Consider the following 21,338-nt stretch of genomic DNA (forward strand, 5'->3'; position numbering starts at 1 on the left):
TATGGGATGGAGGGGACGGGGTATTATGGGATGGAGGGGACGGGGTATTATGGGATGGAGGGGATGGGGTATTATGGGATGGAGGGGATGGGGTATTATGGGATGGAGGGGACGGGGTATTATGGGATGGAGGGGACGGGGTATTATGGGATGGAGGGGATGGGGTATTATGGGATGGAGGGGATGGGGTATTATGGGATGGAGGGGACGGGGTATTATGGGATGTAGGGGATGGGGTATTATGGGATGGAGGGGACGGGGTATGGGGTTCTATGGGATGTAGGGGATGGGGGATGGGGTATTATGGGGTATTATGGGGTATGGGTTATTATGGGATGTGGCCCCCCGCTCACTGTCCCCATTGGCCCCCCCCCCAGGTGCCACCATGAGGCTCTGCCTGGTGCTGGTGGCAGCCACGGTGCTGCTGGGTGAGTGCCCCCCCCCCATAGAGCCCCATAGGGACCCATAGAGACCCCATAGAGACCCCATAGAGACCCATAGGGACCCATAGAGACCCATAGAGACCCATAGGGACCCATAGAGCCCCATAGAGCCCCATAGGGACCCCATAGAGCCCCCATAGAGACCCATAGGGACCCCATAGAGCCCCCATAGAGACCCATAGGGACCCCATAGAGCCCCCATAGAGACCCATAGAGACCCATAGGGACCCATAGAGACCCCATACAGCCCCCATAACAACCCATAGAGACCTCATAGAGACCCATAGAGCCCCCATAGAGACCCATAGAGCCCCCATAGAGACCCATAGAGACCCATAGGGACCCCATAGAGACTCCATAGAGCCCCATAGAGACCCATAGAGACCACATAGAGCCCCATATAGACCCCATAGAGACCTATAGACCTCATAGGGACCCCATAGAGCACCCATAGAGACCCCATAGAGACCCATAGAGACCCCATAGAGCCCCCATAACGACCCATAGAGACCTCATAGAGACCCATAGAGACCCCATAGAGACCCATAGGGACCCCATAGAGACCCATAGAGACCCATAGGGACCCCATAGAGCCCCCATAGAGACCCATAGGGACTCATAGAGCCCCCATAGAGACCCATAGGGACTCGTAGAGACCTCATAGGGGACCCATAGAGACCCCATAGAGACCCATAGGGACCCCATAGAGCCCCCTTAGAGCCCCATAGAGAACCATAGAGACCCCCCCCCATTGACCTCAATCTCTCCCCCCAGGCTGTGGGGCGGAGCCTCCCCCCACCAATGCCACGTCCGCCGCGGCCAAGGCCACGCCCCCTCCGGCCGAGGCCACGCCCCCCCCTCGCGGCCTCTGGGGGCCGTGGGGGGGGCGGCGCTGAACGCGACCGCGCGGGTGTGGGAGAGCCCCCTGGTGGCCCGGATGAGGTGGGGGGGCACCAATATGGGGGGGGGACCTCAATATAGGGGGCAATGGGGGGGGGACCTCAATATAGGGGGCAATGGGGGGACCTCAATATAGGGGGCAATGGGGGGGGACCTCAATATAGGGGGCAATGGGGGGGGACCTCAATATAGGGGGCAATGGGGGGGGGACCTCAATATAGGGGGCAATGGGGGGGACCTCAATATAGGGGGCAATGGGGGGGGACCTCAATATAGGGGGCAATGGGGGGGGACCTCAATATAGGGGGCAATGGGGGGGGACCTCAATATAGGGGGCAATGGGGGGGACCTCAATATAGGGGGCAATGGGGGGGGGACCTCAATATAGGGGGGCAATGGGGGGGGGACCTCAATATAGGGGGCAATGGGGGGGGACCTCAATATAGGGGGCAATGGGGGGGGACCTCAATATAGGGGGCAATGGGGGGGACCTCAATATAGGGGGCAATGGGGGGGGGACCTCAATATAGGGGGCAATGGGGGGGCGACCTCAATATGGGGGGCAATGGGGGGGACCTCAATATAGGGGGCAATGGGGGGGGGACCTCAATATAGGGGGCAATGGGGGGGGGACCTCAATATAGGGGGCAATGGGGGGGGACCTCAATATAGGGGGCAATGGGGGGGGACCTCAATATAGGGGGCAATGGGGGGGGGACCTCAATATAGGGGGCAATGGGGGGGACCTCAATATAGGGGGGCAATGGGGGGGGGACCTCAATATAGGGGGCAATGGGGGGGACCTCAATATAGGGGGCAATGGGGGGGGACCTCAATATAGGGGGCAATGGGGGGGGGACCTCAATATAGGGGGCAATGGGGGGGGGACCTCAATATAGGGGGCAATGGGGGGGGGACCTCAATATAGGGGGGGACACAATACACCCCTATAGGGACTCAATGGGCTCCTATAGGGACTCAATGGGTTGCCCCCCCCCCTTGTTCCCAGGTGGATGACGTCATCTCTGCGCGCCCACCTCGCGGCGGAGGCGCGGGAAGCGCGCGAGCGGGCGGCCGGGTACGCGCGGGAGGCGCGCGCGGCGCTGGCGCAGGGCTGGGCCGAGCTGCGCGCGCGCGGGGCCGCCTGCGCGCGGCGCATGCGCAAGAGGCTCCTGCGCGACCGGGAGGAGCTGCGGCGGCGCTGGGAGGGGTGGGGCAAGGCGGTGGCCCGGATGTGGGCGGGGCCTGCGGAGGGGGAAAGGACCCGGATGTGGGCGGGGCCTGCGGAGGGGGAAAGGACCCGGATGTGGGCGGGGCCGGAGGAGGGGGAAAGGACCCGGATGTGGGCGGGGCCTGCGGAGGGGGAAAGGACCCGGATGTGGGCGGGGCCTGCGGAGGGGGAAAGGACCCGGATGTGGGCGGGGCCGGAGGAGGGGGAAAGGACCCGGATGTTTGGGGGGGGGGAGGAGGATTTTGGGGTGGAAAACGCCAAAAATGAGGTTTTTGAGGGGGAGGAGGAGGCAAAAGTGAGGGTTTGGGGGTGAGAGAGGGGAGGAATGGGGCGGGAAGGGGTAAAATGGGGTGAAAAAGGGAGAAAATGGGGCTTTGGGGGTGAAAAAGGCTGAAAATGGGGCTTTGGGGGTGGAGGGCATCAGAAATGGCGGTTTTTGGAGGGCGAAATGGGGGATTTGAGGTGGAAAATGTGCAAAAAGGTGGCGAGGGCAATAAAATGGGGTGAAAAAGATCAAAAATGAGGGTTTTGGGGTGAAAGACTTGAAAATGGGGGGGTTGGGTGGAGAACATCAAGAATGGGGTTTTTGGGGTGGAAAACCTTAAAAATGGGGGTTTTGGGGTGAAAAACGTCAAATATGGGGGGTTTTGGGGTGAGAAAACTTAAAAATGGGGCTTTTGGGGAGAAAAATATGAAAAATGGGGAATTTTGGGTGAAAAACCTAAAAAATGGGGGGGGTTGGGGTGAAACCCATCAAATCCGGGGGGCAGAACCTCAAAAACGGGGTTTTTGGGGCAAAAAGCCTCCGAAATGGGGGTTTCCGGGTGGGGAACATGAACTCGGGGGGTATTTTGGGTGAAAAACCTTCAAAATAGGGGGTTTTGGACTGGAGAGCCACAAGAATGCACTTTTTTGGGGTGAAAAAGCTCCAAAATGGGGGGTTGGGGGGGGAAGATCATCGGGAATGGGGTGGAGAATGTCGAAAAGGGGGAGTTTGGGTGGAAAACCTGGAAAATGGGGTTTTTTGGGTGGAAAACCTGGAAAATGGGGGTTTTTGGGTGGAAAACCTGGAAAATGGGGTTTTTTGGGTGGAAAACCTGGAAAATGGGGTTTTTTGGGTGGAAAACCTGGAAAATGGGGGTTTTTGGGTGGAAAACCTGGAAAATGGGGTTTTTTGGGTGGAAAACCTGGAAAATGGGGGTTTTTGGCTGGAAAACCTGCAAAATGGGGGTTTTTTGGGTGGAAAACCTGGAAAATGGGGTTTTTTGGGTGGAAAACCTGGAAAATGGGGGTTTTTGGCTGGAAAACCTGGAAAATGGGGTTTTTTGGGTGAAAAACCTGAAAAATGGGGTTTTTTGGCTGGAAAACCTGCAAAATGGGGTTTTTTGGGTGGAAAACCTGCAAAATGGGGTTTTTTGGGTGGAAAACCTGGAAAATGGGGTTTTTTGGTTGGAAAACCTGGAAAATGGGGTTTTTTGGGTGGAAAACCTGGAAAATGGGGTTTTTTGGGTGGAAAACCTGGAAAATGGGGTTTTTTGCGTGGAAAACCTGGAAAATGGGGTTTTTTTGGGTGGAAAACCTGAAAAATGGGGTTTTTTGGGTGGAAAACCTGGAAAATGGGGTTTTTTGGGTGGAAAACCTGGAAAATGGGGTTTTTGGGTGGAAAACCTGGAAAATGGGGGTTTTTGGGTGGAAAACCTGGAAAATGGGGTTTTTTGGGTGGAAAACCTGGAAAATGGGGTTTTTTGGGTGGAAAACCTGGAAAATGGGGTTTTTTGGGTGGAAAACCTGAAAAATGGGGGGTTTTGGGTGGAAAACCTGGAAATGGGTGAATGGGTTTTTGGGTGGAAACCTGGAAAATGGGGTTTTTTGGGTGGAAAACCTGGAAAATGGGGTTTTTTGGGTGGAAAACCTGGAAAATGGGGTTTTTTTGGCTGGAAAACCTGGAAAATGGGGTTTTTTGCGTGGAAAACCTGGAAAATGGGGTTTTTTGGGTGGAAAACCTGGAAAATGGGGGTTTTTGGGTGGAAAACCTGGAAAATGGGGTTTTTTGGCTGGAAAACCTGGAAAATGGGGTTTTTTGCGTGGAAAACCTGGAAAATGGGGTTTTTGGGTGGAAAACCTGAAAAATGGGGGTTTTTGGGTGGAAAACCTGGAAAATGGGGTTTTTTGGGTGGAAAACCTGAAAAATGGGGGTTTTTGGGTGGAAACCCCCAGAATCGCGGCCCTGAGCCCCCAAAGGCAGCGGCGGGAGCCCCAAAATCCCCTTTTTTCACCCCAAACCCGCTCCTTTGACCCCAAATCCCGGGGGTTTTGCCCCAAACCCTCCCCCTCCCCCTCCCCGGACTTTGCCCCCCCCTCCCCCCGCCCCTCCCCCCCCCCCCCGGCCCCGCCCCCGCCCCGCGCCCATAAAAGGGGACGCCGCGGGTGGGGGAGGGGCGCGGAGAGCGCGGAGCTGAGGTGGGGGAGGGGCGGGGGGAGGGGGGCGTTTGGAGGGCGTTTGGGGCCGTTTCAGGTCGTTTGGGGCCCGTTTTGGGTGGTTTTGAGCAGTTTTGGGGTGGTTTTGGGGGTGGTTTTGGGGTGGTTTGGGTGGTTTGTGTTTGGGGTGGTTTTGGGTGTTTTGGGGTGGTTTTGGGTGGTTTTGGGGTGGTTTTGGGTGTTTTGGGGTGGTTTTGGGTGGTTTTGGGTGTTTTGGGGTGGTTTTGGGTGGTTTTGGGGTGGTTTTGGGTGTTTTGGGGTGGTTTTGGGGTGGTTTTGGGTGGTTTTGGGTGTTTTGGGGTGGTTTTGGGTGATTTTGGGTGGTTTTGGGTGGTTTTGGGTGTTTTGGGGTGGTTTTGGGGTGGTTTGGGGTGGTTTTGGGTGTTTTGGGGTGGTTTTGGGTGATTTTGGGTGGTTTTGGGTGGTTTTGGGTGTTTTGGGGTGGTTTTGGGGTGGTTTTGGGTGATTTTGGGTGGTTTTGGGTGGTTTTGGGTGTTTTGGGGTGGTTTTGGGTGGTTTTGGGTGGTTTTGGGTGTTTGGGGTGGTTTTGGGTGGTTTTGGGTGGTTTTGGGTGTTTTGGGGTGGTTTTGGGTGATTTTGGGTGGTTTTGGGTGGTTTTGGGTGGTTTTGGGGTGGTTTTGGGGTGGTTTTGGGTGGTTTTGGGTGGTTTTGAGCAGTTTCGGGGTGGTTTTGGGGCCGTTTCAGGTGGTTCCGGGCTCTCTCCAGGCCTCGCCATGGCCCCGCTGCCCCCCCCCATGGTTGTGGCTTCGCTGCTGCTGCTGCTGTGCTCGAGTGAGGCCCCCCCACAGGGACCCACAGGGACCCATAGAGCCCCATAGAGACCCATAGAGACCCCATAGAGCCCCCATAGAGCCTCCATAGAGACCTCTATAGACCCCATAGAGACCCCATAGAGACCCCATAGAGACCTCATAGACCCCATAGAGACCCATAGAGCCCCCATAGAGACCCCATAGAGACCTCATAGAGACCTCATAGAGACCTCATAGAGACCCCATAGAGACCCCATAGAGACCTCATAGAGACCCATAGAGACCATAGAGACCCCATAGAGACCAAGGGACCCCATAGAGACCCCATAGAGACCCCATAGAGACCCCATAGAGCCCATAGACATAGAGCCCATAGAGCCCCATAGAGACCCATAGAGACCCATAGAGACCCCATAGAGAGACCCATAGGGACCCCATAGAGACCCATAGAGCCCCCATAGAGACCCATAGGGACCTCATAGAGACCTCATAGAGCCCCATAGAGCCCCATAGAGACCTCATAGAGACCTCATAGAGACCCCATAGAGACCCCATAGAGCCCCATAGAGACCCCATAGAGACTCCATAGAGCCCCCATAGAGCCCCATAGACCATAGAGCCCCCATAGAGACCTCATGAGAGCCCCATAGAGACCCATGGAGCCCCATAGAGACCCCATAGAGACCTCATAGAGACCTCATAGAGACCTCATAGAGACCCATAGAGACCCCATAGAGACCCATAGAGACCCATAGAGACCCATAGAGCCCCATAGAGACCTCATAGAGACCCATAGAGACCCCATAGAGACCCCATAGAGACCCATAGAGCCCCCATAGAGACCTCATAGAGACCCATAGAGACCCCATAGAGACCCCATAGAGACCCATAGAGCCCCCATAGAGCCCCATAGAGCCCCCATAGAGACCCCATAGAGCCCCCATAGAGCCCCCATAGAGACCTCATAGAGACCCATAGAGACCCCATAGAGACCTCATAGAGACCCATAGAGACCCATAGAGCCCCCATAGAGCCCCATAGAGCCCCCATAGAGACCCCATAGGGCCCCCATAGAGCCCCATAGAGCCCCCATAGAGACCCCATAGAGCCCCCATAGAGACCTCATAGAGACCCATAGAGACCCCATAGAGACCTCATAGAGACCCATAGAGCCCCATAGAGACCCCATAGAGACCCATAGAGCCCCATAGGGACCCATTGCCCCGCACAGCCCCCATCTCACTCTCTCCTCCCCTTCCCCCCCCCCCAGCCTCTTCCACCGCCCCTCCCCCAACCTCCACCCCTCCCCCCCCGGCCCCCCTCCTGCCCCTCCCCCACCTCCGGCAGTTCTTGGGCTCCGTGACCGGGAACTTCCTGGAGCACCTGGACCTGCCCCGGGCCCAGAGCAAGATCCGGTAACGTGGGGGGGGCTGCCCCATAGCGCCCCATAACCGCGTCCTATGGGGCTGGGAATGCGGGGGCTGCCCCATAACCACGTCCTGTGGGGCTGGGAATGCGGGGGCTGCCCCATAACCACGTCCTGTGGGGATGGGAATGCGGGGGCTGCCCCATAACCACGTCCTGTGGGGATGGGAATGCGGGGGCTGCCCCATAACCGCGTCCTGTGGGGCTGGGAATGCGGGGGCTGCCCCATAACCACGTCCTGTGGGGATGGGAATGCGGGGGCTGCCCCATAACCACGTCCTGTGGGGATGGGAATGCGGGGGCTGCCCCATAACCACGTCCTGTGGGGCTGGGAATGCGGGGGCTGCCCCATAACCGCGTCCTATGGGGCTGGGAATGCGGAGGCTGCCCCATAACCACGTCCTGTGGGGCTGGGAATGCGGGGGCTGCCCCATAACCACGTCCTGTGGGGCTGGGAATGCGGGGGCTGCCCCATAACCACGTCCTGTGGGGCTGGGAATGCGGGGGCTGCCCCATAACCACGTCCTGTGGGGCTGGGACCGTGTGGGGCTGCCCCATAACCACATCCTATGGGTCCGGGACCGTGTGGGGCTCCCCATAACCACATCCTATGGGTCTGGGACCGTGTGGGGCTCCCCATAACCACATCCTATGGGGCTGGGACCACCCCATAACCACATCCTATGGGGCTGGGACCATGTGGGGCTCCCCATAACCACATCCTATGGGTCTGGGACCACCCCATAACCACATCCTATGGGTCCGGGACCACCCCATAACCACATCCTATGGGGCTGGGACCATGTGGGGCTCCCCATAACCACATCCTATGGGTCCGGGACCGTGTGGGGCTGCCCCCTACCCCCTCTCCTCTGGGTCTGCCCCATAGCGCCCCATAACCCGCTCCCCCCGCCCCACAGCGCCGCCTACGAGCAGGGCGCGGCGGCCATGCTGACCTACACGGGGATCCTCACCGACCAGCTCTACCACTGGTGGCAGGGGGAGCAGTGACCTCCCCGCCGCTAGGGGGCGCCCTGCGGCAGCGCCACCACCACACCCCCCCCCCCCATAATAAACCACCTCGAGCCCCATTGGTCCGCGTCGCGAAGGGGGCGGGGTTTATTAAGGGAGGGGCGGGGCCTCGCCTTGGCCCCGCCCCCTTCACACGAGCTCCCCCTCCGGGGTCACGAGGGGGGCAGGGGGCGGCACCTGGAAGGGGCGGGGCCAAACGGGTCACGTGGGTTAAAGCCACACCCCCCTCATCAAAGCCCCGCCCCTTCCCCCGTTAGGCCCCGCCCCCTTTTACCTCCTCGTAGCCCCCCCATTCGGCCTCGGATTGGTGGAGGGCACCTGAGCGGCAGCCAATGGGAGAGCGGCGTGAGGGGGTGGGCGGGGCTTGAGCAGGCCGCTTTAAGCCCCGCCCCCTCCGTACTCACCCACTTCCGGTTCCGGTCCGTACTCGTTGCCAGCCGCTGCCGCGCTTCCTTTCCGCGCCGGCACTTCCGGTCCCGCCTCCCGGAAGTGACGTCGGCGCCGGCAGCACCAGAGCGCCCCCGCCAAGATGGCGGCGAGCGTGGAGCAGGCCACGGCCGCCAGGGGCCACGTGGGAGGCGCGAGGGCTGATGGGAAACCGGAAGTGGGAAGCCGGAAGCGTTGGAACCCGGAAGCGGGAAGTGGGGGGGGGGAGCCTCACCTACAGGGGGCGCTGTCGGCCCCGCCCCCTCCTCCGGCCAATCGCGGGGCAGCTCTGGTGGCGGGAAGAACGCCACACGTGGTCGGGCGCCACTTCCGGGTTTAACCCCGCCCACTTCCGGCCCCCGCCGCCCCGCCCTTACCGGAAGTGACGCCGCGGACGACGGCGGCGGCGCTGTCGCCGCGGGCGTTGCGCGCGCGCACGGTGACGTCATAGGGCGTGGCCGGGCGGAGCCCCGTCAGCGTGTGGGAGGAGCCCGACGTGATGACGTAGGAGGGAGGGGGGGGGGCCCCGGGGACCCGCGCGCTAGGGAGGGAAGGGGGGAAGCGATGGGGGTCAATGGGTGCTGAGAAGCTCTATGGGTCTCTATGGGTCTCTATGGGTCTCTATGAGGTCTCTATGGGGTCTCTCTGGGGCTCTATGGGGTCTCTATGGGGTCCCTATGGGGTCTCTATGGGTCCCTATGGGGTCTCTATGGGGTCTCTATGGGGTCCCTATAGGGTCTCTATGGGTCTCTATGTGTCTCTATGGGTCTCTATGGGGTCTCTATGGGGTCTCTATAGGTCCCTATGGGGTCTCTATAGGTCCCTATGGGGTCTCTATGGGTCTCTATGGGGTCCCTATGGGGTCTCTATGGGGTCTCTATGGGGTCTCTATGGGGTCTCTATAGGTCCCTATGGGGTCTCTATAGGTCCCTATGGGGTCTCTATGGGGTCTCTATAGGTCCCTATGGGGTCTCTATAGGTCCCTATGGGGTCTCTATGGGTCTCTATGGGTCCCTATGGGTCTCTCTGGGGCTCTGTGGGTCCCACCTGAGCAGGAAGCTTTGGGCGCTGCCCCCATTGAATCCGGGGCTCCAGGAGATCCGCAGGGAGCTGGGGGTGGCCCCGGAGACGCGCAGGGAGCGGGGGGGGTCCGGGCGGTCTGAGGGAGGCAGCAGAGACCGGTTAGAACCAGTATGGACCAGTATGGACCGGTATGGACCAGTGTCCATCCATTGGGTGCCCTCCCATTGATAGCCCAGTGTCCTCCCAGTGCATCCCAATCCCATCCCAGTCCATCCCAGTCCATCCCAATCCCATCCCAGTCCATCCCAATCCCATCCCAGTCCATCCCAATCCCATCCCAGTCCATCCCCATCCCATCCCCATCCCAGTCCATCCCAATCCCATCCCAGTCCATCCCCATCCCATCCCCATCCCATTCCCATCCCCATCCCCATCCCCATCCCCATCCCCATCCCATCCCCATCCCATCCCCATCTCATCCTATCCCCATCCCCATCCCATCCCATCCCCATCCCATCCCATCCCCATCCCATCCCCCATCCCATCCCATCCCATCCCCATCCCATCCCCATCTCATCCTATCCCCATCCCCATCCCATCCCATCCCCATCCCATCCCCATCCCATCCCATCCCATCCCCATCCCATCCCCATCCCCATCCCATCCCCATCCCATCCCCATCCCATCCCCATCCCATCCATCCCCATCCCCATCCCCATCCCCATCCCATCCCCATCCCCATCCCATCCCATCCCCATCCCCATCCCCATCCCATCCCCATCCCCATCCCCATCCCATCCCCATCCCCATCCCATCCCCATCCCCATCCCCATCCCATCTCATCCCCATCCCATCCCATCCCCATCCCATCCCCATCCCCATCCCCATCCCATCCCCATCCCCATCCCATCCCCATCCCATCCCCATCCCCATCCCAGCCCCATCCCCATCCCCATCCCATCCCCATCCCCATCCCATCCCCATCCCCATCCCATCCCCATCCCATCCCCATCCCAGCCCCATCCCCATCCCCATCCCCATCCCCATCCCCATCCCCATCCCCATCCCCATCCCATCCCATCCCCATCCCATCCCCATCCCCATCCCCATCCCCATCCCATCCCATCCCATCCCCATCCCATCCCCATCCCCATCCCCATCCCAGCCCCATCCCCATCCCCATCCCCATCCCCATCCCCATCCCCATCCCCATCCCCATCCCCATCCCATCCCATCCCCATCCCCATCCCCATCCCCATCCCATCCCTATCCCATCCCCATCCCCATTTCCATCCCCATCCCCATCCCAGCCCCATCCCCATCCCCATCCCATCCCCATCCCCATCCCATCCCCATCCCCATCCCATCCCCATCCCCATCCCATCCCCATCCCATCCCATCCCCATCCCATCCCCATCCCCATCCCAGCCCCATCCCCATCCCCATCCCCATCCCCATCCCCATCCCCATCCCCATCCCCATCCCATCCCATCCCATCCCCATCCCATCCCCATCCCCATCCCATCCCCATCCCATCCCATCCCCATCCCCATCCCCATCCCATCCCCATCCCATCCCCATCCCATCCCCATCCCATCCCATCCCCATCCCCATCCCCATCCCCATCCCATCCCCATCCCCATCCCCATCCCATCCCCATCCCCATCCCCATCCCATCCCATCCCCATCCCCATCCCATCCCATCCCATCCCATCCCCATCCCCATCCCCATCCCATCCCCATCCCATCCCCATCCCCATCCCATCCCCATCCCCATCCCCATCCCATCCCCATCCCATCCCCATCCCCATCCCATCCCCATCCCATCCCCATCCCCATCCCCATCCCCATCCCATCCCCATCCCATCCCCATCCCCATCCCATCCCCATCCCATCCCCATCCCATCCCCATCCCATCCCCATCCCCATCCCAGCCCCATCCCCATCCCAGCCCCATCCCGGTGCCCGCCGGTACCTGCCAGGCGCAGGCGGAAGCGCCTCCTTGCCGTCCCCAGCTGGTTGCGGGCCACGCACTGCAGCATTCCCAGCGTCCCGTTCCCTTCCCAGCCCTGCCCTTGCGCCCGCTCCCAGTTCAGGTACTGGGGGGGGGGCCTGGCCTCAAACTGCTCCCAGTTGAGGGCCTGGGAGCGCAGCCGGGCCCGATCCTGGCTGATGTTGGCCACGGTCAAGAGGCCGCTGGTCCAGGGGGGATCCGACCATTGGAGCTGCTGGAACCTGGTGCGGATGGGATGGGATGGGGATGGGGATGGGGATGGGATGGGGATGGGGATGGGATGGGGATGGGGATGGGGATGGGGATGGGGATGGGGATGGATGGGATGGGATGGGGATGGGGATGGGATGGGGATGGGATGGGGATGGGATGGGGATGGGATGGGGATGGGGATGGGGATGGGATGGGGATGGGATGGGGATGGGATGGGGATGGGATGGGATGGGGATGGGGATGGGGATGGGATGGGGATGGGATGGGGATGGGGATGGGATGGGGATGGATGGGATGGGATGGGATGGGATGGGGATGGGGATGGATGGGATGGGATGGGGATGGGGATGGGATGGGATGGGATGGGGATGGGGATGGGGATGGGATGGGATGGGGATGGGGATGGGATGGGATGGGGATGGGATGGGATGGGATGGGGATGGGATGGGGATGGATGGGATGGGATGGGGATGGGATGGATGGGGATGGGATGGGATGGGATGGGATGGGATGGGGATGGGATGGGATGGGATGGGATGGGGATGGGGATGGGGATGGGGATGGGATGGGGATGGGGATGGGATGGGGATGGGGATGGGATGGGGATGGGATGGGGATGGGGATGGGATGGGGATGGGATGGGGATGGGGATGGGATGGGATGGGATGGGGATGGGGATGGGATGGGATGGATGGGGATGGGATGGGATGGGGATGGGATGGGATGGGATGGGGATGGGATGGATGGGATGGATGGGGATGGGATGGGATGGGGATGGGGATGGGATGGGGATGGGATGGGATGGGGATGGAATGGGGGGCAATGGGATACAACTGGAACTGGGTACCCATTGGGCGCCATTGGGTTTCGTTGGGTGCCTTTGCGCACCATTGGGCGCCATTGGGTACCATTGGGCGCCATTGGGTACCATTGGGTACCATTGGGCGTCATTGGGTGCCATTGGGGCCATTGGGTACCATTGGGTGCCATTGGGTACCCTTGGGTGCCATTGGGTACCATTGGGTGCCTTTGGGTACCATTGGGGCCATTGAGTACCCTTGGGTGCCATTGGGTGCCATTGAGTGCCATTGGGGCCATTGGGTGCCGTTGGGTGCCATTGGGTACCATTGGGTGCATTTGGGTGCCATTGGGTGCCATTGGGTACCATTGGGCGCCATTGGGTGCCATTGGGTACCATTGGGCGCCATTGGGTGCCTTTGGGTACCATTGGGTGCCATTGGGTACCATTGGGCGCCATTGGGTGCCTTTGGGTGCCATTGGGTACCTGCTGTCCATGGTGCTGATGGAGCGGCCCTGCTGCTCCCAGTGCAGCTCCACGGGGGGCACCCCCCGCGCCCGGCACCCGAGGGCCACGGCATCGGCTCCGTCCGGAACCAGCACCGGGATCGGCTCCGCCTCCGGCACCGCCTCCAGCTCCGGCGCATCTGGGAATGGGATGGGATGGGGATGGGATGGGATGGGGATGGGATGGGATGGGGATGGGATGGGACGGGGATGGGATGGGATGGGGATGGGATGGGGATGGGATGGGGATGGGATGGGATGGGATGGGATGGGACGGGATGGGATGGGATGGGGATGGGATGGGACGGGGATGGGATGGATGGGAGGGATGGATGGGATGGGATGGATGGGATGGGGATGGGGATGGGATGGGGATGGGATGGGATGGGATGGGATGGGATGGGGATGGGATGGGGATGGGATGGGATGGGGATGGGGATGGGATGGGGATGGGATGGGGATGGGATGGGATGGGGATGGGGATGGGGATGGATGGGGATGGGATGGGGATGGGGATGGGATGGGATGGGGATGGGGATGGGGATGGGATGGGGATGGGATGGGATGGGATGGGACGGGGATGGGATGGGATGGGGATGGGATGGGATGGGATGGGGATGGGGATGGGATGGGGATGGGATGGGGGGATGGGATGGGATGGGGATGGGATGGGGATGGGGATGGGATGGGGATGGGATGGGGATGGGGATGGGGATGGGGATGGGTGGGATGGGGATGGGATGGGGATGGGATGGGATGGGGATGGGATGGGATGGGGATGGGGATGGGGATGGGGATGGGATGGGATGGGGATGGGATGGGGATGGGGATGGGATGGGGATGGATGGGATGGGGATGGGATGGGGATGGGATGGTGGGATGGGGATGGGATGGGGATGGGATGGGATGGGGATGGGATGGGGATGGGGATGGGATGGGGATGGGATGGGGATGGGGATGGGATGGGGATGGGATGGGATGGGGATGGGATGGGATGGGGATGGGGATGGGATGGGGATGGGGATGGATGGGGATGGGATGGGATGGGGATGGGATGGGATGGGGATGGGATGGGATGGGGATGGGGATGGGATGGGGATGGGATGGGATGGGGATGGGATGGGGATGGGATGGGGATGGGGATGGGGATGGGATGGGATGGGGATGGGGATGGGATGGGATGGGGATGGGATGGGGATGGGGATGGGATGGATGGGATGGGATGGATGGATGGGATGGGATGGATGGGGATGGGATGGGATGGGGATGGGGATGGGATGGGGATGGGGATGGGATGGGGATGGGATGGGGATGGGATGGGATGGGATGGGATGGGATGGGGATGGGATGGGATGGGGATGGGATGGGATGGGGATGGGATGGGGATGGGATGGGATGGGGATGGGGATGGGATGGGGATGGGATGGGATGGGGATGGGGTGGGATGGGGATGGGATGGGGATGGGATGGGGATGGGATGGGATGGATGGGGATGGATGGATGGGGATGGGATGGGGATGGGATGGGATGGGGATGGGATGGGATGGGATGGGGATGGGATGGGATGGGGATGGGATGGGAAGGGGATGGGATGGGATGGGATGGGATGGGGATGGGATGGGGATGGGATGGGATGGGGATGGGATGGGGATGGGATGGGGATGGGATGGGACTGGGGATGGGATGGGATGGGATGGGATGGGATGGGATGGGATGGGGATGGGATGGGGATGGGGATGGGGATGGGATGGGATGGGGATGGGATGGGATGGACGGGGATGGGGATGGGGATGGGATGGGGATGGGATGGGATGGGATGGATGGGATGGGGATGGGATGGGGATGGGATGGGATGGGATGGGGATGGGATGGGATGGGGATGGGGATGGGATGGGGGATGGGATGGATGGGGATGGGGATGGGATGGGATGGATGGGATGGGGATGGGGATGGGATGGGATGGGGATGGGATGGGGATGGGGATGGGGATGGGATGGGGATGGGATGGGGATGGGATGGGGATGGGATGGGGATGGGATGGGGATGGGGATGGGGATGGGGATGGGGATGGGATGGGATGGGATGGGATGGGGATGGGATGGGATGGGGATGGGATGGGATGGGATGGGGATGGGGATGGGGGATGGGGATGGGATGGGGATGGGGATGGGGGATGGGATGGGGATGGGGATGGGATGGGATGGGGATGGGATGGGGATGGGATGGGGATGGGATGGGGATGGGGGATGGGATGGGGATGGGGATGGGATGGGGATGGGGATGGGGATGGGATGGGGATGGGGGATGGGGATGGGGATGGGATGGGGATGGGGATGGGGATGGGATGGGGATGGGATGGGGATGGGATGGGGATGGGATGGGATGGGATGGGATGGGATTTTGATGGGATGGGATGGGGATGGGATGGGGATGGGATGGGATGGGGATGGGATGGGGATGGGATGGGGATGGGATGGGGATGAGGATGGGGATGGGATGGGATGGGGATGGATGGGATGGGGATGGGGATGGGATGGGGATGGGATGGGGATGGGATGGGGATGGGATGGGATGGGATGGGGATGGGATGGGGATGGGATGGGGATGGGATGGGGATGGGATGGGGATGGGATGGGATGGGATGGGATGGATGGGATGGGATGGGGATGAGGATGGGGATGGGATGGGGATGGGGATGGGATGGGGATGGGATGGGGATGGGGATGGGATGGGATGGGATGGGATGGGGATGGGATGGGGATGGGATGGGATGGGATGGGATGGGATGGAGGGATGGGGATGGGATGGGGATGGGGATGGGATGGGGATGGGATGGGGATGGGGATGGGGATGGGGATGGATATGGGGATGGGATGGGGATGGGATGGGGATGGGGATGGGGATGGGGATGGGGATGGGGATGGGATGGGGATGGGATTGGGATGGGGATGGGGATGGGATGGGGATGGGGATGGGATGGGATGGGATGGGGATGGGATGGGGATGGGGATGGGATGGGGATGGGATGGGGATGGGGATGGGGATGGGATGGGGATGGGATGGGGATGGGATGGGGATGGGATGGGGATGAGGATGGGGATGGGATGGGGATGGGGATGGGATGGGGATGGGGATGGGGATGGGATGGGATGGGGATGGGATGGGGATGGGGATGGGATGGGGATGGGATTGGGATGGGGATGGGATGGGGATGGGGATGGGATGGGGATGGGATGGGGATGGGATGGGGATGGGGATGGGGATGGGATGGGGATGGGGATGGGATGGGGATGGGGATGGGATGGGGATGGGATGGGGATGGGATGGGAATGGGGATGGGGATGGGATGGGGATGGGGATGGGATGGGGATGGGGATGGGGATGGGATGGGGATGGGGATGGGATGGGGATGGGGATGGGATGGGGATGGGATGGGGATGGGGATGGGGATGGGATGGGGATGGAGATGGGATGGGGATGGGGATGGGGATGGGATGGGGATGAGGATGGGGATGGGATGGGGATGGGGATGGATGGGGATGGGGATGGGATGGGGATGGGGATGGGATGGGGATGGGATGGGGATGGGATGGGGATGGGGATGGGGATGGGGATGGGGATGGGATGGGGATGGGGATGGGATGGGATGGGATGGGGATGGGGATGGGATGGGGATGGGATGGGGATGGATGGGATGGGGATGGGATGGGGATGGGGATGGGATGGGATGAGGATGGGGATGGGATGGGGATGGGATGGGATGGGGATGGGGATGGGATGGGGATGGGGATGGGATGGGGATGGGATGGGGATGGGATGGGGATGGGGATGGGGATGGGGATGGGATGGGGATGGGATGGGGATGGGATGGGGATGGGATGGGGATGGGATGGGATGGGGATGGGATGGGGATGGGATGGGGATGGGATGGGGATGGGATGGGATGGGGATGGGATGGGGATGGGATGGGGATGGGGATGGGATGGGGATGGGATGGGGATGGGATGGGGATGGGATGGGATGGGAATGGGATGGGGATGGGGGGAAGGAGGGAGCAGATTTGGCTGTGTCGGATGCTCCCACTGGGTGATACCCCATTGGGTGCCCCCCATTGATGTCCCCCCACTGGCCGCCCTCCATTGCTCACCCCGCATTGGCCGCCCTCCATCCACCCCCCCCTCCCCATTGGCCGCCCCTCCCTCAGCCCCGCCCCCCCGTCCCCACTCACAGCGAATCAGGAGGCGGACGACGGCGCGGGCGGGGGGGGGCACCCCCGTGTCCACGTGACACTCGTAGGCCCCGCCCATGTCCCGGCGGGCCCCCGACCCCCGGAGCCGCCCCACGGGGACCCCCCCGAGCGCCTCCAGCCCCGCGGGGAGGCCCAGGGGGCCCGGAGACAGCGCCCCCTGGCGGCGGGGAGGAACGTGGGCATGGGATGGTCCCATGGGGCCCCATGGGACCCACATCCCACATCCCATAATATCCCACCAGGCGCTCCCAGCGGAGACTCCCATCCAGCAGGGGGTGCCCTTGCGCCTCGCACTCCATCTCTATGGTCCCGCCTTCATCCACCACCACGGGGTCGGGCGCGCGCACGATGGAGGGGGGGTCTGGGGGGGGGGTCAAAGGTCAAGGTTGGGATGCCATAGGGGGGCTATAGGGGGGCTATAGGGATGTGATAGGGTGCCATAGAGATGCTATAGGGGTGCTATGGGGTGCTGCAGGGATGCTATACGATGCTATAGGGATGCTATAGGGTGCTCTAGGGCTGCTATGGGGATGCCATAGGGATGCTATAGGGTGCCATAGGATGTTATAGGGATGCTATGGGTATGCTATACGTTGTCATAAAGATGCTATAGGGATTCTATAGGATGATATAGGGTGCCGTAGGATGCTATAGGGATGCCATAGGGATGCTATAGAGTGCCATAGGGTGGTGTACAGTGCCATAGGGTGCTATAGGGGGCCATAGGATGCTATAGGGATGCCATAGGGATGCTATAGAGTGCCATAGGGTGGTGTACAGTGCCATAGGGTGCTATAGGGTGCCATAGGATGCTATAGGGATGCCATAGGGATGCTATAGAGTGCCATAGGGTGGTGTACAGTGCCATAGGGTCTATAGGGTGCCATAAGGATGCCATAGGGATGCTGTAGGATGCCATAGAAGTACTACAGGGCGCTATAGGATGCCATAGGGATGCTATAGGATGCCTTAGTGATGCTATAGGGAGCTATAGGTCCCCATAGGGCTCCATAGGGCTCACATTCGACCTCCAGCTCGACGCTGGTGCTGCCCCGGCCCTCGGCGTTCCCGCATTCCACCCGGTAGGAGCCTGCGTCGCTCCGGGACAGGTTCCCGATGGACAGGGACCCCCCCGGCAGCACCCGGTGCCGCGGCGACGGGGCTGGGGGCACCCGCAACCCCAGAGAGACCCATTGGATCCCATTGGATCCCATTGGATCCCATTATAACCCCGTTATACCCCATTATAGCCCATTATAGCCCATTATATCCCATTATAACCCATTATAACCCCATTATATCCCATTATACCCCATTATATCCCATTATAACCCATTATAACCCCATTATATCCCATTATACCCCATTATATCCCATTATATCCCATTATAACCCATTATAACCCCATTATACCCCATTATACCCCATTATATCCCATTATAACCCATTATAACCCCATTATATCCCATTATACCCCATTATATCCCATTATATCCCATTATAACCCATTATAACCCATTATATCCCATTATAACCCCATTATACCCCATTATACCCCATTATATCCCATTATAACCCCATTATACCCCATTATACCCCATTATATCTCATTATAACCCATTATAACCCCATTATATCCCATTATAACCCCATTATACCCCATTATACCCCATTATATCCCATTATAACCCCATTATACCCCATTATAACCCCATTATAACCCATTATAACCCCATTATACCCCATTATACCCCATTATATCCCATTATAACCCATTATAACCCCATTATATCCCATTATACCCCATTATACCCCATTATAACCCATTATAACCCCATTATATCCCATTATACCCCATTATATCCCATTATAACCCATTATAACCCCGTTATACCCCATTATACCCCATTATATCCCATTATAACCCATTATAACCCCATTATATCCCATTATACCCCATTATATCCCATTATAACCCCATTATACCCCATTATACCCCATTATAACCCATTATAACCCCATTATATCCCATTATACCCCATTATATCCCATTATAACCCATTATAACCCCATTATATCCCATTATACCCCATTATAACCCATTATAACCCCATTATATCCCATTATACCCCATTATATCCCATTATAACCCATTATAACCCCATTATATCCCATTATACCCCATTATATCCCATTATAACCCATTATAACCCCATTATATCCCATTATACCCCATTATACCCCATTATAACCCATTATAACCCCATTATATCCCATTATACCCCATTATATCCCATTATAACCCATTATAACCCCATTATATCCCATTATACCCCATTATATCCCATTATAACCCATTACACCCCATTCTATCCCAGTCCGGACCCAGGCGGATCCCGGCGCGGCTCCAGGCGCAGTCCCGCATGGGGGGGTGGGCGTCTCCTAGCAACGGCAGCACCACGTGGCTGTGCTCGCGGGCCAGCACCCGCCCGCCGGGGGGGGCGCGCAGCAGCGGCGGGTCTGGGGCGGGTGGGGAGAGGAGGGAGACGGGAACAGCCCCATTGAGAGCCATTGATATCCCATAGAGCACCATTGACACCATTGACAGCCATTGACAGCCATTGATACCCATTGACACCCATTGATACCCATTGACACCCATTGACACCCATTGACACCCATTGACACCCATTGATACCCATTGACACCATTGATACCCACTGATACCCATTGACACCCATTGACACCCATTGACACCCATTGATACCCATTGATACCCACTGACACCCACTGACACCCATTGACACCCATTGATACCCATTGACACCATTGATACCCATTGATACCCATTGATACCCATTGATACCCATTGATACCCACTGACACCCATTGACACCCATTGACACCCATTGATACCCATTGACACCATTGATACCCATTGATACCCATTGACACCCATTGATACCCATTGATACCCACTGACACCCATTGACACCCATTGACACCCATTGATACCCATTGACACCCATTGACACCCATTGACACCCATTGATACCCATTGACACCATTGATACCCATTGATACCCACTGACACCCATTGATACCCATTGACACCCATTGACACCCATTGACACCCATTGATACCCATTGACACCATTGATACCCATTGATACCCATTGACACCCATTGACACCCATTGACACCCATTGACACCCATTGACACCCATTGATACCCATTGACACCCATTGACACCCATTGATACCCATTGACACCCATTGACACCCACTGACACCCATTGACACCCATTGATACCCATTGACACCATTGATACCCATTGATACCCATTGACACCCATTGACACCCATTGACACCCACTGACACCCATTGACACCCATTGACACCCATTGACACCCATTGACACCCATTGACACCCATTGATACCCATTGACACCATTGATACCCATTGATACCCATTGACACCCATTGACACCCATTGACACCCACTGACACCCATTGACACCCATTGATACCCATTGATACCCATTGACACCCATTGACACCCATTGCCACCCATTGACCCCCATTGACACCCATTGATACCCATTGACACCCATTGACACCCATTGACACCCATTGCCACCCATTGCCACCCATTGACCCCATTGACACCCATTGATACCCATTGATACCCATTGACACCCATTGACACCCATTGCCACCCATTGCCACCCATTGACCCCCATTGACACCCATTGATACCCATTGACACCCATTGACACCCATTGACACCCACTGACACCCATTGACACCCATTGATACCCATTG

The 21,338-nt window shown here is 59.1% G+C and overlaps 2 protein-coding genes across 2 annotated transcripts; both read left to right on the plus strand.

Annotated features, from left to right (window-relative positions):
* Positions 1-320: 320 nt before the first annotated feature.
* APOE (apolipoprotein E) lies at positions 321-3,449 on the plus strand (the record flags this gene model as incomplete). Its single annotated transcript, XM_080636435.1, has 4 exons — positions 321-428; positions 1,218-1,385; positions 2,353-2,793; positions 3,377-3,449. Exons 1-4 carry the CDS (start codon positions 331-333, stop codon positions 3,447-3,449), a joined length of 780 nt encoding a protein of 259 aa, XP_080492561.1. The 5' UTR covers positions 321-330.
* A 2,178-nt stretch (positions 3,450-5,627) lies between these two features.
* Positions 5,628-8,346, plus strand: LOC308231270 (uncharacterized protein). The gene is made up of 3 exons (XM_080636458.1): positions 5,628-5,844; positions 7,096-7,240; positions 8,171-8,346. The coding sequence occupies exons 1-3, from the start codon at positions 5,787-5,789 to the stop codon at positions 8,259-8,261; spliced, it is 294 nt and encodes a 97-aa protein (XP_080492584.1). The 5' UTR covers positions 5,628-5,786; the 3' UTR covers positions 8,262-8,346.
* The last annotated feature ends 12,992 nt before the right edge of the window (positions 8,347-21,338 follow it).

Source organism: Psittacula echo (assembly GCF_963264785.1).
Source record: "Psittacula echo genome assembly, chromosome: 33".
Classification (NCBI taxonomy): domain Eukaryota; kingdom Metazoa; phylum Chordata; class Aves; order Psittaciformes; family Psittacidae; genus Psittacula; species Psittacula echo.

What these genes read in the sequence shown, in the direction of transcription:
- LOC308231270 (XM_080636458.1), top strand. Translation starts at nt 5,787, where the DNA reads ATGGCCCCGCTGCCCCCCCCCATGGTTGTGGCTTCGCTGCTGCTGCTG. An exon ending in GCTGCTGCTGCTGTGCTCGA is followed by an intron (nt 5,845 to 7,095) that starts GTGAGGCCCCCC and finishes CCCCCCCCCCAG; the next exon opens with CCTCTTCCACCGCCCCTCCC. An exon ending in CGGGCCCAGAGCAAGATCCG is followed by an intron (nt 7,241 to 8,170) that starts GTAACGTGGGGG and finishes CCCGCCCCACAG; the next exon opens with CGCCGCCTACGAGCAGGGCG.